This window comes from Heptranchias perlo, chromosome 28 (assembly GCF_035084215.1).
Source record: "Heptranchias perlo isolate sHepPer1 chromosome 28, sHepPer1.hap1, whole genome shotgun sequence".
Taxonomy (NCBI): domain Eukaryota; kingdom Metazoa; phylum Chordata; class Chondrichthyes; order Hexanchiformes; family Hexanchidae; genus Heptranchias; species Heptranchias perlo.
The window spans coordinates 3,222,627-3,240,321 of NC_090352.1; the positions used below are offsets into that span (position 1 = coordinate 3,222,627).

Genomic DNA, 17,695 nt, shown 5'->3' on the forward strand with positions numbered 1-17,695 from the left:
AGCAGCCAGTTTTAATGATGCCTCACTCCAGGTATCATTGGATGGGGTGAGGAGGAGGGGAAGGACAGAGATCATCCCCCCGGCGGGCGGGAGGAAGCGGCCTGCCTCTGCCACCAGGAAGGCCTGGCTCGAGGTGGCAGAGGAGGTCACCTGCACCACCAACATATCGCCCACCTGCATACAGTGCAGGAGGCGCTCCAATGACCTCAGTAGGTCAGCCAAAGTGAGTACACTTACTCATTCCCCTACACTCCGTCTGCCACATCACCGCCCCCACCCCACATCTCCTTCTGCACTGCCAACACTACTCTCTCACATCACTCCTCACACCCACTCAAACCTCATCCTCATCTTACCTGCACCTACTCACCTCGCCAGTACTCATCCCGCCACTACCACTCAACCCAATCCTCATACAATCTCATGGCTCTATCTCATACTCACCCTCTCGTGCATCTCTTTCACGGTCAGCCTCACTCAACCAGCCACTACCTGTGCTGCAGCCACAGGGCATGCATCACATATGTGCAGTAGGCAGCGTAAGGCAAACGTGTCGTGAGCATGAAGGGGATGCACAAGGGTGTTTGAGGGTTTGTCATGGTGTTTACCTATATTTAATTTCTGATCAACTCACATAACATATTATATTGTCACCACTACTGCCACGTCTTTGCGAATCTTGTCTGGTTTGTGCAATAATGCCCTTTCTTGAGGATCACAATGAAGACCCACACCTGATGCCACCCATTGTGTCACTGCAGAGTGGGTGTAGGTGTATTTGCAGGGCTCTTTTGTGCAGACGACTGAGAGACGTCGGCACCCTGGAAGGATGCAGAGGAGAAGTTGTTGAGGGCAGTGGTGACTTTGACAGTGACAGGTAAGAAGATGGTGCTTGGGCCAGCCGGGAGCAGCTCGGCATGAAGGAGGCTGCAGATGTCCACGACTACATGTCGAGTGACTCTGAGCCTCCGTGTGCACTGCTGCTCAGAGAGGTCCAGGAAGCTGAGCCTCGGTCTGTGGACCCTGTGGTAAGGGTAGTGCCCTCTGCGATGCATCTCTCTCTCGGTTGCCCTCCCTCCTGCTGTGCAGGTGGATGTGTCACAGCACTGTGTTGTGGAGCTCCACGTGTCAGAGGTGGACGGCATGGCCGGCGAGGCTGGTGATGCTGTTCGTCCTCCGAGGAGGTCATGACTGCAGCTACGGCGGCCCCCATCCGGAAGATGTACATCTGAGGGGGTCCGCAAGGTAGGTACATGTCTCTGGACCCCGGGGTAAGTGTGCAAGTTGGTGAATTTGATTGTCAGGAGGAGGGTGGTGGAGGCCAAACTTTGTCCACAGTGTCAGAGTGGCCTCCTGCAATGAGTGAAGGTCTCCCCCCCAACCTGTCAAATGGACCATTGCAACTATCACAAGCTGATGGCTGCAACACGTCCATTTGAACTGGCAGTGTTTCCCCCAGTACGGGAAACAGTCCCAGTTCATTGCAAAATCCCACCCCTCCTAAAATGTTATGTTATTCAGGTCTGTAAACGACCTGAAATACCTTAATGAATACTTTAAGTGGCACCCCGCTGGCTTTATTTGCCGGCGGGAGTCCCACGTGCGGGGGCTGCGCGCGCATGTCAGCGCGTTACTGGGGAACCCGGAAGTGGGCGGCTTGGAGCCGGGCTCCAGACCCGCCCCGGGAATCCCCGATTTTCGCAGCCCCCCCGCCACGAATGCACCCGCTCGGGGGTGCGAAAATTGAGCCCAATAATCCACAACAAAATTAATTGGCACTTGGAAAAACGTGGGCTAATAAATGAAAGTCAGCACGGATTTGTTAAAGGAAAATCGTGTTTGACTAACTTGATTGAGTTCTTTGACGAAGTAACGGAGAGGGTTGATGAGGGTAGTGCGGTTGATGTTGTGTATATGGACTTTCAAAAGGCATTTGATAAAGTGCCACATAATAGACTTGTCAGCAAAATTGAAACCCATGGGATTAACGGGACAGTAGCAGCATGGATACAAAATTGATTAGGGGACAGAAAGCAGAGAGTAGTGGTGAACAGTTGTTTTTCAGACTGGAGGGAAGTATACAGTGGTGTTCCCCAGGGGTCAGTATTAGGACCACTGCTCTTTTTGATATACATTAATGACCTGGACTTGGGTATACAGGGCATAATTTCATAATTTGCAGATGACACGAAACTCGGAAATGTAGTAAACAATGTGGAGGATTGTAACAGACTTCAGGAGGACACAGACAGACTGGTGAAATGGGCAGATACATGGCAGATGAAATTTAACGCAGTGAAGTGTGAAGTGATGCATTTTGGTAGGAAGAATGAGGAGAGGCAATATAAACTAAATGGTGTATTTTACAGGGGATGCAGGAACAGAGAGACCTGGGGGTGTATGTGCATAAATCTTTGAAGGTGGCAGGACAAGTAGAGAAGGCTGTTGAAAAAAGCATATGGAATCCTGGGCTTTATTAATAGAGGCATAGAGTACAAAAACAAGGAAGATACGCTAAACCTTTATAAAATACTGGTTAGGCCTCAGCTGGAGTATTGGGCTGGATATTAAGTCTGAGGTGGGAAGAGAGCGGCGGGGTAGGGGGGAGAGGACTTTAGAACGGAAACCCAGAAGTAAGGGTTTCCTGCAGGTGCTACCAATTTTTACGGTAGAACCTGTTTTAAATATTTTCAACAGGTTTCACACCTGGCAGTCAGATTGACTGGCTGGCTGCCTGTCGGGCAGGAAAACAGTCGGGGAGCAATCGGGATCTTCGGGGTTTGGATCACGGGGGTCTGATCGCGGAGGGTGTGGGGGGAGTCAGACATCGTGGGAGAGGGAGTCGGACATTGCGGGGGTGGGAGTCGGACACCGTGGGGTGGGGTGGGTGTCCCATCGTGGGGTGTCTAATAGGTAAGCTTGGGAGGCGGGGGCTCGCACTCCTGCTCCTCCAGATCCACAAGAAGTGCAATAAAGGCACTTACCTCATGGATCTGGCCCTTCTCACCTCCTTTCAATTGCCGAGAATCCCAGCCCCAAGGAGTTAAAAATAAAATTTGAGTTAAAATGGAGGCCGCAGCCTCCTTAAATTATTTTAGCGACCAACCTGCCTTCTGAGAGCAAGTAGGTCACACGCCCTTCGACCCACCTCCATTAAAACCGGAAGTGGGCGGGTTGGGGGTGAGTTGAGATTGGGTTTCCCGTTTTTTTATTTTTAACCTCCTTCCCCACCTCCTTCCCCACCAGCCTGGGGGGTTAAAATTACCCCCATTGTGTCTAATTCTGGGCACCACATGTTGAGAAAGATGTCAAGGCCTTAGAGAGGATGCAGAGGAGATTTACTAGAATGTTACCAGTGATGAGGGACTTCAGTTATGTGGAGAGACTGGAGAAGCTGGGATTGTTCTCCGTAGAGCAGAGAAGGTTAAGGGGAGATTTAATTGAGGCGTTCAAAATTATGAGGGGTTTTGATAGAGTAAATAAGGAGAAACTGTTTCCAGTGGCAGGAGGGTCAGTTTAAGGTAATTGGCCAAAGAACCAGGGGTGAGATGGGGAGAATCTTTTTTACGCAGTGAATTGTTATGATCTGGAATGCGCTGCCTGAAAGGGCGGTGGAAGCAGATTCAATAATAACTTTCAAAAGGGAATTAGATAAATACTTCAAAGGGAAAAAATTGCAGGGCTATGGGGAAAGAGCAGGGGAATGGGACTAATTGTATAGTTCTTTCAAAGAGCCCGCACAGGCACAATGGGCTGAGTGGCCTCCTCCTGTGCTGTATGATTCAATGATTCTATGAGATTAGGGGTTTGCATTTCCTTTCTTTATGTTGGAGGAGTTAGCACTCAATGAAAAAGATTCTTTTAAAACTAAATCTGAAATCAATTTGTGCAATTAAATCTTGTCAAAAGGAAGCTTTTTTATCAGACTGACTGCAATATATAACTTTTGTTAGTCTAAACACTGCAGCAGTAACAAGTTTGATCAGCTATCTTAAAAGCTGCAGTATTTTGGACGGTTAATTAAACTTTGATGATAAAGAAAGATGAATTGACGTGGAAGCATATTTTTCTTTTCAGCTATGGCTTCTCTTGTTTCTTTTCAGTTCAAACACTCTACCAGGACAGAATTTCAAATCGGAATAAATACAGTGAGGCTCCAGCCTGGTAACTACTTTTAGATCCATTAACTTAATGGTGAGAATCTATAAAATGTGGAGGAGCAGAGAGATTTGGGTGTCCATGTACACAAATCACTAAAAGCTAGTGGACAGGTGCAAAAAGTAATCAAAAAGGCTAATGGAATGTTTGCCTTTGTCTCAGAAGAACATAAGAACATAAGAAATAGGAGCAGGAGTAGGCCACACGGCCCCTCGAGCCTGCTCCGCCATTCAATCAGATCATGGCTGATCTTCGATCTCAACTGCCCAATCCCCATATCCCTGGATTCCTCTAGAGTCCAAAAATCTATCTATCTCAGTCTTGAATATACTCAGCGACTGAGCATTCACAGCCCTCTGAGGTAGAGAATTCTAGAGATTCACAATCCTCTGCGTGAAGAAATTCCTCCTCATCTCAGTCTTGAATGACTGACCCCGTATCCTGCGACCATGCCCCCTAGTTCTAGAGTTTCTACAGTTTCTAGTTTCTCACCATTAAAAAAGTTAATGGATCTAAAAGTAGTTACCAGGCTGGAGCCTCACTGTATTTATTCCTATTTGAAAGTCGATCCTGGCAGAGTGTTTGAACTGAAAAGAAACAAGAGAAACCATAGCTCAGAAGAAAAACTGGTCTCAAGGGGGCTGGAATATAAAGTGGAGGAATATATGCTGCAGCTGTACAGAGCCTTGGTCAGACCACATCTGGAGAACTGCGTTCAGTCCTGGGCACCGAACTTCAGGAAGGATATATTGGCCTTGGAGTGGGTACAACACAGGTTCACCAGAATGATACCAGGGCTTAAAGGGTTAAATTATGAGGCCCGGTTGCATAAACTTGACTTGTATTTCCCTTGAGTATAGAAGGTTGAGGGGTGATCTAATCAAGGTGTTTAAAATGATAAAAGGATTCGATTGGGTAGATACAGGGAAATGATTTCCTCTAATATAAAAACAGAAAATGCTGGAGAAGCTCAGCAAGTGAGGCAGAACTGTGGAGAAAGAAACAGAGTTTACGTTTTCGACCTGAAGCATTTTCTGTTTATATTTCAGATTTCCAGCATCCACATTATTTTGCTTTTGAAACCATTTCCTCCGGTGGGGGAAAGCAGAACCAGGAGACATAATCTTAAAATTAGAGCTAGGCCATTTAGGAGGGAAATCAGGAAGCAATTTTTCACAGAAAGGGTAGTGGAAATCTGGAATTCTCTGCCCCAAAAGGTTGTGGATGCTGGGGGTCAATTGGAGCTTTCAGACTGAGATCGATAGATTTTTGTTAGATAAGTTGAGGTACAGATCAGCCATCATCTAATTGAATGGAAGGGGCTGAATAGCTTCCTCCTGTTCCTATGTTCCTATCTTTCTATTAATAGATTTTCCTTTTGAATATTTATCTCAGTACTAGCTCCTACACATCCTCCTCAGGTACTCCTCCAATCTCACCTACACCTTCTTCTGTAAAAACTGAGGTGAAATACTTTTTGTGCGTCACTGCCATCACTTCACTCTTAAGTGCAAGATGGCCCCTGCCTCTTTAAATGGTCTCGCCCCTTCTTTGATTATCCTTTAGCTTCTAATGTGGTTATAAACGTTTGGCTAGTTTCTTTTTATGTTGACTTTCTTCTTGCTGCCTATTCGTTTTCCCAATCTCTCTCTCTTCATCCCTTCAATCCTTTTGATATTTCTCACAGTTTTCTAATGCATCATCCCCTCTATATTTACCATGTGCCTCCTTTTCAAACCTAATTTTCACCCCACGCTAATCTTTCTATTTATTTTTCCATTCTGCCATTCTTCCAGCCAATTGTGATAGGTTCTCTTTCATATCATGCAAATTAATGTCCAGCCCAAAACTTTATATCTTTGACTCTTTTTCTTTAATTGCTTTGATATGAACCTCATGAGCATCTGGTCACAATTCCCCAAGTGTTCGACCTTCTGATTACCGTTCTGCTTCATTATCCGGAACTAAGTGCAGCAGCTCATCCTTCCTAGTCAGACATGGAACATATACCGGGAATTTCCTCGCTGCTTCTCCTGTTCCGCTACCGTAACTTTCGCTGCTCTCCCTCCCTTACCAGGAGCTTTTCCACCGCTCCCTTATCCTGGGAGCTGGGTGACAGCACACCATTCAGGACTCCCAGCTCCAGATGGAGGCTGTCGATAGCTCTAATTATATAATCCCTGCAGAGGCAGTATACCTGCTCTTAACTACCTGCACGTTTTGTATTGGACAGTTTGAGACTGTTGGAGAAATCCCTGAAATCAATCCTATTGGACAGTTTGAGACTATTGGGGAGATCCATGCACTCAATCCCATTATCTTTTTTCCTCTCTGGTGGATAATTTCCCCTCCTCTGTCTTGCTCTTTCTCTCTACCTCTGGATGAGGTAGGTTCCACAAACCCTCTCCTCATGAAGGATATGGGATGTCTCCAACTGTTCCTCAAGCTCAATCATTTTGAGCTCCAGCAGGTTCACCAGGAGTCATCTCTTGGCTGTGTAGTTGTGTTTTCTGGAACCTCCTAGATAATGCAAGTTGCTCATAACGCTGGCTCCCACTGTCCTACAGGATCACTAGTTGACAACTACGTTTTACTTAATCTAGTCTGATGGATCAGTGCAGCTCTCTCTCTCAAGCCTTATATCTTGCTGGCTCTTTTTTGGTTTCTTAACCTAGTTTTAACTGTGTTTAATTAATCTTAATATGGTGTTACCTTGGCTCAGTTGGTAGCACTGTCGCCTCTGAGTAAGGAGGTTGTCGATTTAAGTCCCATTCTTTAGCACATATTCCAGGCTTACGCTCCAGTGAAGTACTGAGGGAGTGATGCAATTTTGGCGGTGCCGTCTTTCGGGTGAGATGATAAACCGAGATCCCTTCTGCCCTCTCAGGTGGATGTAAAAGATCCCATGGCACTATTCGAAGGAGAGCAGTGTCCTGGGCAATATTTATCCCTCAGCCAACATCGTTAAAACGCAGACTACCTCGTCATTTATCTCATTGCGATTTGTGGGACCTTGCTGTGCATAAATTGGCTGCCGCATTTCCTACATTACAATAATGACTGCACTTCAAAAGTATTACATTGGTTATAAAGCACTTTGGGATGTCCTGAGGTTGTGAAAGTTCTTCTTTTTTAATATAAAAGCTCAGTAACCATTAAGTATTAAATATCCTTTTAATTGATGTATCTTAGCTTACATCCATTTAAAGACTCGTTAATTCTACTGCTCCCTATCCCACAGGAGTCAATCAAACTGCATTAAGCTTATAAAGATGGATGAGCCTGTTTATAGATGAGAGTTGCTTTGTGCAGCAGTAATATCACTGCTTCAGGTTGCACACTGAGCAGGAGTTCGGCAGATGGAGAGCATGCTGATAATCAAACTGTTCCTCAGCTGCTATTATGGCAGAGTTTCAGTGTAGATCGGCCTTGGCTATTCCAGGAGCTCTGCCTTTTCTGAAACTCTCGCCCAAGACACAAGATTTCAGGTCCTGCTCACTCCTGAACGAATGGTGCCGAGGTGCTGACCAAGTGTGATGTTATCTTGGGATTGGCCGGGCGAAGCTTTTAATGGTTACTGGCTGCAGCATGGATCTATCAGAGGTAACAAATCTTATTGCTATATTCTGGTATTGACACTGTCTGGGGAGCTGTAGGATTATTGACCATCCCGTTAGTGTAAAGTGAGGGAATTGCATTCATTTCCCTTTAGTTTGAGCTTGGATTTCCTTTACCACTTTTAGCTTCCCCTCCTCCCCTGCAACAAATGCTCCAAAACAAAAAACTTGTAAGCTCCAGTATCCTACTGGATGTTACTCTGTCTGGTGTCAGGTGTCAGCCGTGGCTTAGTGGTCCCACTCTCGTCTCAAAGTCAGAAGGTTGTGGGTTCAAGCCTCACTCTAGAGACTTGAGCACCTAGTCTATCCTAACACTTTAGTGCAGTACTGAGGGAGTGCTGCACTGTTGGAGATGCCATCTTTCGGATGAAACGTTAAACCGAGGCCATGTCTGCCCTCTCGGGTGGATGTAAAAGATCTCATGGAGTTATTCGAAGTAAAGCAGGGGAGTTCTCCCCTGTGTCCTGGTAATATTTATCCTTCAACCAACATCACTAAAACAGATTATCTGATCATTTATCTCATTGCTCTATGTGGGACCTTGCTGTGTGCAAATTGGCTGCTGCATTCCGCTGCATTACAACAGTGACTAAACTTCAAAGGTACTTCATTGGCTGTAAAGTGCTTTGGAATATCCTGGGGCTGTAGTTTAACGTCTCATCCGAAAGTTGGCACCTCCGACAGTCTCTGGAGTTGGGCTTGAACCTTTGACCTCCTGACACAATGTCAGAGATGAGAGTGCTATCACTGAGCCAAGGCAGTGAGTTAAGATTGAGAAATAGTAAAGAAATCCATTTTACACAAAATAATTACGTATATTCTATACTGTATACTAGAACATTGTCAGATTATTTCTGTAGTTAAAAGAATCTAAGATTGAAAGACTACAAAAATGCTGACAGTGTATCTGTATAAGGGGTTACTACAACATCCTCTAAGGCCAGCTGGCACATGTTTACATTTAGATTCGCTTTATCGCAACAATTGGAGACTCCGTTCTCTTTTTATGCCCTGCTAGCCCAGGACCTAGGAACATCTCGATAGGGACTAGTACTGAAAGTGAGCAGAGGGTTATGGAAATCAGATATGGAGCAGTGCAGCTAGAAACAGTATAAATGGTGTAAAATCGTAGCCATAGGTTGGGAGAATGAGTCACCTGTAATGTGTGTATCTTCTCAGGCAAAGTATCCTTTGTTTCCCAGCGTTGGTCCTGAGTATGTAACATTTTATCTTTAACCAACCTTCAAATGCTTGACTGCGTCCTAGAATTCATCCTTGGCGTCTTGGCAAAGGACTGCAGCCTTAGTCTATATTATTAGAAAACTCACATTCCTATCTGAGGGAGGAGGGAGGCATGAAGGGATCTAAACACGAGGATGAAAATTTGAGACGATGGGGACCAGGAGCCAGTGTGGGTCCCCGAGCACAGGGGTGATCGACAAGCGAAACTTGGTGCGAGTTAGGATACGGGCAGCAGAGTCTTGGATGAACTCAAGTTTACGGAGGGTGGTAGGTGGGAGGTCGGCCAGGAGAACATTGGAATGGTTGAGGCTAGAGGTAAGAATGGCATAGATGAGAGTTTCAGCAACAGAAACAGGCTGAGACGGGGGTGGAGACGGGCGATGTTACAGAGGTGGAAGTAGGTGGTCTTTGTGATAGAGAGGATATGGGGTCGGAAGGTCAGCTCGGGTAAATAGGACGCCAAAATTGCAAACAGTCTTGTTCAGCCTGAGACAGTGGTCAGGGAGAGGGATGGAATCGGTGGCTAGGGAACGAATATTTGTGGTGGGGACCGAAGATAATGTCTTTCCAATGTTTAACTGGAGGAAATTACAGCTCATCCAAGACTGGATAGCAGCCTGACCACAGTTTTGACCTTATGTTCTTAATTGGATTGCTTTACAAGCTCTGTCATTTTTATGCAGAGGAACAGATATTAGAGTTGAGTAATGCAGGTAGGCAGTGAGGGCACCTGCTGAATAAGGGTCTAATGGCACAATATAGGCACTGATTACATCAGAGAATAACAACGGTAAAACTAACAAGGAGAGGGACAAAGCTGTGCTGAGCTTTCACGTCTCCTCGTACTCTGTCTCAGTTTATAGCAGATTTTCACTATTTTTGACAGCCTTAGGACTGGTTACAAAACTGAAACAATTGGGGTAGATTTCTCGCTTGCCGCCTGGGTGTAAGACGGATCGGCTGCTCGTTCTAAAACCCCTCCCCCCTCCCCGCTCTCGTAAGGTAAGTCGGAGAATATGGACTCTCTCTTACCCGGGGCGGATTAACGCACGGGGCCTCAGACAAATATGGGGTCCCTGGTAAAACTCACCGAAACACAGACAAAGCCCATTCAACCATGCAATCGGTTTCGTTTTGCCACAGTATGTTGTGATATGATTTGCTTTATTATTAATGCAGTGTGTAAACACTCCATGGGCCTATTTCTTCAAGCAATTTACTACAGGTTTGTGCATTAATGGGTTGAGGGTTGTTGGGGGGATGGTGCTGGGTTGCGGTAGATATCACTCTGGTCACAACACCAGCACTGCAGTCTGTGAGGTAAGTGCCAGTATGTGTTATGTTACAAAACAAAACGCAGAGGCTGGGCCAACTGAAATGTTCCAGACTGAGATAGATAGATTTTTGTTAGACAAGGATATCAAGGGAAATGGAGCAAAGGCAGGGAAATGGAGTTAAGATATGGATCAGCCATGTTAAGAACATAAGAACCTAAGAAATAGGAGCAGGAGTAGGCCATTCGGCCCCTCGAGCCTGCAATAAGATCATGGCTGATCTTCGACCTCAACTCCACTTTCTTGCCTGACCCCCATATCCCTTGATTCCCCTAGAGTACAGAAATCTGTCTATCTCAGCCTTGAATATACTCAACGACTCAGCATCCACAGCCCTCTGGGGTAGAGAATTCCAAAGATTCACAACCCTCTGAGTGAAGAAATTCCTCCTTATCTCAGTCTTAAATGGCCGACCCCTTATCCTGAGACTATGCCGCCTAGTTCTAGACTCTCCAACCAGGGGAAACAACCTCTCAGCATCTACCCTGTCAAGCCCCCTCATAATCTTATATGATCTAATTGAATGGTGGAAAGGAGGGACTGAAAGGCCCACTCCTGTTCCTGTGTTCCAAAGGATAATGTGAACTGCTTGGATCACACTTGCTCAATAAAAGCTGCATTGCTCAGTGGAATTTATAAGTGTTCTGATATGAACGGCACTATCTAAGGTGACAGCTGACTTACTGCTTCACCAAAGCTGTTCAATGACTACTTCTGCTAGGTTTAACAGTGTGACCTTCACATGGAAGGCTCTCTATATAATCTATTCTCGGTTTGGAGCTAAGGCGGGTAAATGGGGTCGAGGTATAGGTCAGCCATGATCTAATTGAATGGCGGAGCAGGCTGTTTTTATGTTCTCGTATTCCTATGAAATCTGTAACAAAGACAGAAAAAATGTGGAAAGGCGCAGCAGGTTGGAGGCATCTGTGGAGAGAGCGGTCGGTCGAGGGTTCATGCTGGGCCCTTCATCAGAACTGAAGGCTCGAGGGAAAGAGATAGGAGAGGGAGGCGGGGAGATAATTATAAAAACCAAAGCGAAATGGCCAGGAAGTACCAGTGAATGATTGTAGGATGATATCACAGATCATTCCTGTCAGATAAAAGCAAGGAGCATTAAAGAAATGAAAGAACAAAAGGGATGTGTGAGTAGCTGAGGCAGAGGGAAGTCCAAGGAGAAGGTGAGGATAAAAAAATACGGAAAACCCGGGGCGGGTCAGGTTTGAAATTACAACAGAAGATGCTGGAAAAGTACAGGGGATCCACGGGCTCCGAAAACGGAAAGAGCAGGTCACTACAGAGGGTGCACCCCACCCCTCCCCCTTCCACATCACGGTGTTCTGATGTAGGATCTCCCTCAGCCCCGAAACACCAACCAGGCTGGAGCTATCAGTTGGCATGAGAACCTACGGTCAAGGTAACGGTGCTTTTACGTTATGCTGCCCAAGCAAAAGGAACAAGGGTCAGAAGAAAAATGTCAGAAGGAGAAGAGGACAGAGAGAGAGAGAGAGGGGGAGAGAGAAGCAAAAAGAAGAGTCGGGGACAAGGAAACAGACGAGGAGAGAAAGGAAGAGTCAGAAGTAGACGAGAGAAGACCGAGAGAAGCAGCAACACAGAGAGATGACAGAGAGGTGAGAGCAGAGCCAGACTGAGAGTTCTTAACACCTTGAGCACCAAGAAATTTCGGGGACCCTCCTCAATTCCAGTCCAACCCCCTCCTCCTCGATCCATTAAAGCAAAAACGTTTAGTAAACTGCATGAAGAAATAGGCCCATAGAATGTTTACACACTGCATTAATAATAAAGCAAATCATATCACAATATGCTGCGTCGAAATGAGACCGATCCCGTGGTTGAAAGGACTTTTTCTGCGTTACAGTGAGTTTTACTGGGGACCCCATATTTGTCTGGGACCCCTGGACACAGGCCCCATAAGCCCCGTGCGTTAATCCGCTCCTGGGTAAGAGAGAGTCCATATTCTCCGACTTACCATATGCAAGGACTCAGGAGATCTTATGAAAAATCCCATCTGTATAATTCCTGTCCTGTTGTGATTTTTGTCACGATTTTATGTCAACATTTATCATTGAAATTTAAGCCCCAATTTTTATCTGACTACTGCCCTGTAAATACTGCAAACAGGTGGGAGCCTCATTACAGCTTGCCAATCGGGTTCCTTTGGTGTAGCTAGGTTCCTGATGCCACCTTGGTGGCCATTCCCGTCGTAGCCGCTTGAGATAAAGCTGCCCACTGTACATGGGCGTTATACAGTGGGCAATGGTCAGGACCTGCCTCAGTTAAAGGGATGACTGGAAACAGGTCTGGCAATTTTATTTTGGAAGTTTTGAGCCTTGAGGATCGCCTTAACTGCCTTCCCTGTATACCTTCTCTAAAGTTCTCAGCCCCTTTATGAATGCCCTTTTGTCACCCCCCACCCTTGATCTGCCCTTATAATGAGCTGGTGCAGGCCCATGTTCCATGCCCCACCAGATTTCCCACCCTCCCAAAATGCCGAGCTGCCTATCAGCGCTCAAAACGCGCAGGACATTTGCCAATTAATGTAATGGAGGCCCAACCATCCAAATGGTTCGAGTCACTTGCCAATGACATTGGCCCACTGCTAGCCCGATTTACACCCAAGACCAAAATCGGGACCTTAGAGTGGGAACTGTATGTAAACAGTTGCCTATTGGATATGGTAGTTATGTTACTAGACCAGTAATCCAGAGGCCTGGACTAATAATCCATTAATACGTCAGTTTAAATCCCACCACGGCAGTTTGAGAATTTGAATTGAGTTTAAAAATCAGTAAAAGTGACCATGAAGCTGTCCGGATTGTCATAAAAACCCATCTGGTTCACTAATGTCCTTTAGGGAAGGAAACCTGACGTTTTTTTTATATATATTCGTTCATGGGATGTGGGCGTCGCTGGCGAGGCCGGCATTTATTGCCCATCTCTAATTGCCCTTGAGAAGGTGGTGGTGAGCCGCCTTCTTGAACCGCTGCAGTCCGTGTGGTGACGGTTCTCCCACAGTGCTGTTAGGAAGGGAGTTCCAGGATTTTGACCCAGCGACGGTGAAGGAACGGCGATATATTTCCAAGTCAGGATGGTGCGTGACTTAGAGGGGAACGTGCAGGTGGTGTTGTTCTCATGTACCTGCTGCTCTTGTCCTTCTAGGTGGTAGAGGTCACGGGTTTGGGAGGTGCTGTCGAAGAAGCCTTGGCGAGTTGCTGCAGTGCATCCTGTGGATGGTACACACTGCAGCCACTGTGCACCGGTGGTGAAGGGAGTGAATGTTTAGGGTGGTGGATGGGGTGCCAATCAAGCGGACTGCTTTGTCCTGAATGGTGTTGAGCTTCTCGAGTGTTGTTGGAGCTGCACTCATCCAGGCAAGTGGAGAGTATTCCATCACACTCCTGACTTGTGCCTTGTAGATGGTGGAAAGGCTTTGGGGAGTCAGGAGGTGAGTCACTCGCCGCAGAATACCCAGCCTCTGACCTGCTCTTGTAGCCACAGTATTTATATGGCTGGTCCAGTTAAGTTTCTGGTCAATGGTGACCCCCAGGATGTTGATGGTGGGGGATTCGGCGATGGTAATGCCGTTGAATGTCAAGGGGGGGTGGTTAGACTCTCTCTTGTTGGAGATGGTCATTGCCTGGCACTTATCTGGCGCGAATGTTACTTGCCACTTATCAGCCCAAGCCTGGATGTTGTCCAGGTCTTGCTGCATGCGGGCTCGGACTGCTTCATTATTTGAGGGGTTGCGAATGGAACTTAACACTGTGCAGTCATCAGCGAACATCCCCATTTCTGACCTTATGATGGAGGGAAGGTCATTGATGAAGCAGCTGAAGATGGTTGGGCCTAGGACACTGCCCTGAGTCCTTACCGGTCTGGCCTATATGTAACTCCAGTCCCACACCAACGCAGTTGACTCTTAACTCACCTCTGGAGTGGTGCAGCAAACCATTCATTTTCAGGGCAATTAGCGATGGACAATAAACTCCAGTGATGCCCACATCTCGAGAATGAATATTAAAAAAACCCATGTAGTTGCAGGCTCTGGCCACTAAATGCGCTGTGGAGAGAGTTTCTGAAGTTCCTTTCCCAACTCTGTCACCATCGTCTATATAAAATAACAATTATTTTCATCAACTAACTTTGGGCAACGGCACAGAAAATGTATTAATGATTTTTTAAAGAAACAGATGTTGATTCCAGCTTTCTTGTAGGGTCAGTGACTAGGAGTTCAAATGATATGGTGGAAGATACCAGGGAGTCTGGTCAGAAAGTACCTCAGCTAATCCATTCCAGGCAGACACAGTGGGCAGCTCCACACCCAGATGTGACGTAGAAGGAGATTAGCATTCATGATTTACAGGTCTGACTAAATGGATCCAGGGCTTTAATCAGAAGTACAAAGTCATTCAACAGTGCAAGCCCGGCTGCCTGGGATTCATCATTTGATAACAAGCTGTGATTTGCAAAGATTGCCTGTACCCCCATCATGTAAAAACCCAGCAGGCAGCTGGCATTGTATCTGAGGGCAGCAGATTTTTAGTTTTCACGTTTGTCATCCCCAAACCGTTCCGTCTCTGCTCCGACTGATGCAGCCTCTTGCAACGAGGGATAAACGTGTCATTTGCTGCCCTAGAGCCCATTAGTCCATTGTCCTTTCTCGGCCAATCTATGTTTGGATCTCAACCCTTTCATTATTTTGGATTCAAAGTGCTGGAGCTGGTCTTTGATTTCATCTAAAATTCCATTCAAGATTCTGCTTGTCCAAAATACAGTTGTCATGCTGCAATGGGAGAGTTACGATGCTAACGGGTTGAGTTTAGCAGGGATCATTAACCTTGTCTTGTCTTCTTCTGTACAACTGTGAATGTGTGCGATTAACTCCACCTCCATTTTCTCTCCAGGACTCTGTGCGGTTGAACCAATACAAGCTGAAGACTGAGATCGGAAAGGTAATATTCCACCTGGGAGATTAGCTGTTCAAAGTCAATCCCATCCCAACAGCATGAGTTGGAAACCTTGAGATCCCTTATTGTCAGCGACGGTGACTTCCCATCTTTCTATATGGATGATTTTCGTAGCTTAAGGGAGATTCAGCCCGTGTTTTGATTTATGTTTGCTCTCTGGGTGTGAGCAATGGTGCACTGCGAAGGTGGTGGAGAACACTGCAGAGAGCATTAAGAGTCAACCACAATTACATGTAGGCCAGAGCAGGTTAGGGTGGCAGGTGTTAAGTGCTGAGATCGACCTGCGGGTGACCCCTGGCACTGACCAGAGTATGTGGTATGTAGGGTCAGGGGTCACCTCATTATAATAACAATAGTGGGCGTCTGTGCCATTAGGCTCCTGCTGGAGAGGGAAGGCTGGGAATCCTGGTGTGGGATACCTGTTCTGGGGAAAGGGGAGAGCCTGTCCCCACCCCTCAGAAGGCTGCTGCTGGTACCCATCAGCCCCTTTTATAACGAGGCATGAAAATTGCCAGAATTGTGTTAAAGCCTTTTGAGGTCTAGGCCACAAACCAAGCTGGGACCAACTACCAGCATCACTCAGCATAAACCCCCCAACCCCCAATCAACGGATCCCCAGACCAGGAATTTGGTCGATCCCTTCCCGGGCCATGTCCCTTCTAATGCAAAGCCCCACACAAGGCCCCAAAGGAAACTTGCAGGAGAGGCTGATCCCCAGAGTATTCGAGTCTCAGCCTAATTCCCGGCCCTTCCAGTGTCCTGGACTTGAGCAGGAGTGCGGGAGAAGGCCCACGGATTCTCAACTCTCAAGCTGAAATACCACACCAAACAATTAATCTTTTCATAAATTGGGACGATGTTTACAAGTTTCCGAGAGTCCTTCCGTCCTCCTCTTAAGGTGCATTGTTTACTGTTGTTTTCTTCAATGGACTAACCTGGGCTCTGATTCGTTGACAGGGCTCCTATGGTGTTGTGAAGCTGGCGTACAATGAAAATGACGACAAGCATTATGTGAGTAAACTGGAGATTCACTTCTTGTGCTGGCAATGGAGGTTTGTCCTTTAGAGACAGACAGTGGTTGATGCTATAGGCGTTCTCATGGGTATTACATTTGGACAGAGAGGGGTCAATGTTCAGTGCCCCTCGCCTGGTGTTAACGGGGGGTAACGGCCTCGCAGTGGGGTCAGTAGCCTCACCGTCCCGTTACCACCATTTTGAAAGGGGCCTATCGTCGGGTGTGCAAACCACCCGCCTGTTTCAGGCGATAGGCCCTTTTTAATATGGAAATCAGGGTCCTACGATGTAGGATTGCCATTTTAGGTCGGAACTGGTCAGTGCCTGCACCGTGTTCACCTCAACCAATTCCACGGCCGATGGAACTGAAGAGGCCCGTCAGAGGTAAGTGTTGAATTATTTTTGTGGGTCCTGGAGGACCAGGAGTGCATCTCCAGGGCCCACAAAAATAACGTGGACCATTGCTGCCCCAGGACCTCCACGCTCCGTCACTCCCCACCTCTGCAACATACCTTGCTGGCGGCCTCCCTGGCCTGATCTTGAGGCCTCAGTCCAGCGAGCCTGTTTGTCGCTCCGCATCTCACCTGATGAGGCCGGGACCTCAAAATGGCAGGGGGCCTCTTTGTCGCCAGAACGGGCGGCCGACCAGCGGCGGTCATCTTGCGCAGGGAGCCTTCGCAGCCTGACGTGACAAAGGAAGATGTGAAAAGACTGCATTGCAGTAATAATTACGTACAGTCAGATTGTTAGCAACATGCTGTTGTTTAGAATGAAAATGAGCTGCTCTATAAACCTCACAAACCATTGGTTAGGCATTTACAATATTGTGTCAAGTTTTGGGAGTCTTACTTTAGGAAGGATGTCAAGGTCTTGGAGAGGGTGCAGAGGAGATTTTACTCCGATGATTGAAGGGATGAGAGGCTTTAGTTATTAGGAGAGACGAGAGAAACTGGGACACTTTTCACCAGAGCAGAGAAGGTTAAGAGGAGATCAAAATTCTATTGGGTTTTGATAAGATAAATCAGGAAAACTTATTTTCACTGGTCAGTGAGTCAGTAACTAGAAGGGAGAAATTTAAGATAGTCACCAAAAGAATAAGGAAGAGGTTGGGAGAATTTTTTTCTACGCAGAGTTTTAATAAGACGTGTTTTCAATGACCATGTGGAAGTGTAGTAACTTTGCCCAGCTGGCCCAAGGAAGTGCCGAAGCAAAGGGACTTGAAAGACTTCTCATAGTTCACTCAGAGAGCAAAGGGGCAGGCTCTTAAAGGTCATTGATCTCTCCGAGACCGATTACTTTTACTTCCAGCAATCCTGGGGCTTTCCTGAGGCATAAGTCCCACTGG

The 17,695-nt window shown here is 46.7% G+C and overlaps 1 protein-coding gene across 5 annotated transcripts in view; it reads left to right on the forward strand.

Annotated features, from left to right (window-relative positions):
• camkk1a (calcium/calmodulin-dependent protein kinase kinase 1, alpha a) overlaps positions 1 to 17,695 on the forward strand; it is a 242,381-nt gene that overhangs the window by 137,973 nt on the left and 86,713 nt on the right. For all 5 annotated transcript variants that reach the window (XM_068007926.1, XM_068007925.1, XM_068007923.1 and 2 more), the window contains 2 exons: positions 15,274 to 15,321; positions 16,294 to 16,347. In XM_068007926.1, the coding sequence (XP_067864027.1) occupies positions 15,274 to 15,321; positions 16,294 to 16,347 (102 nt within the window). The remainder of the gene's footprint in view (positions 1 to 15,273; positions 15,322 to 16,293; positions 16,348 to 17,695) is intronic.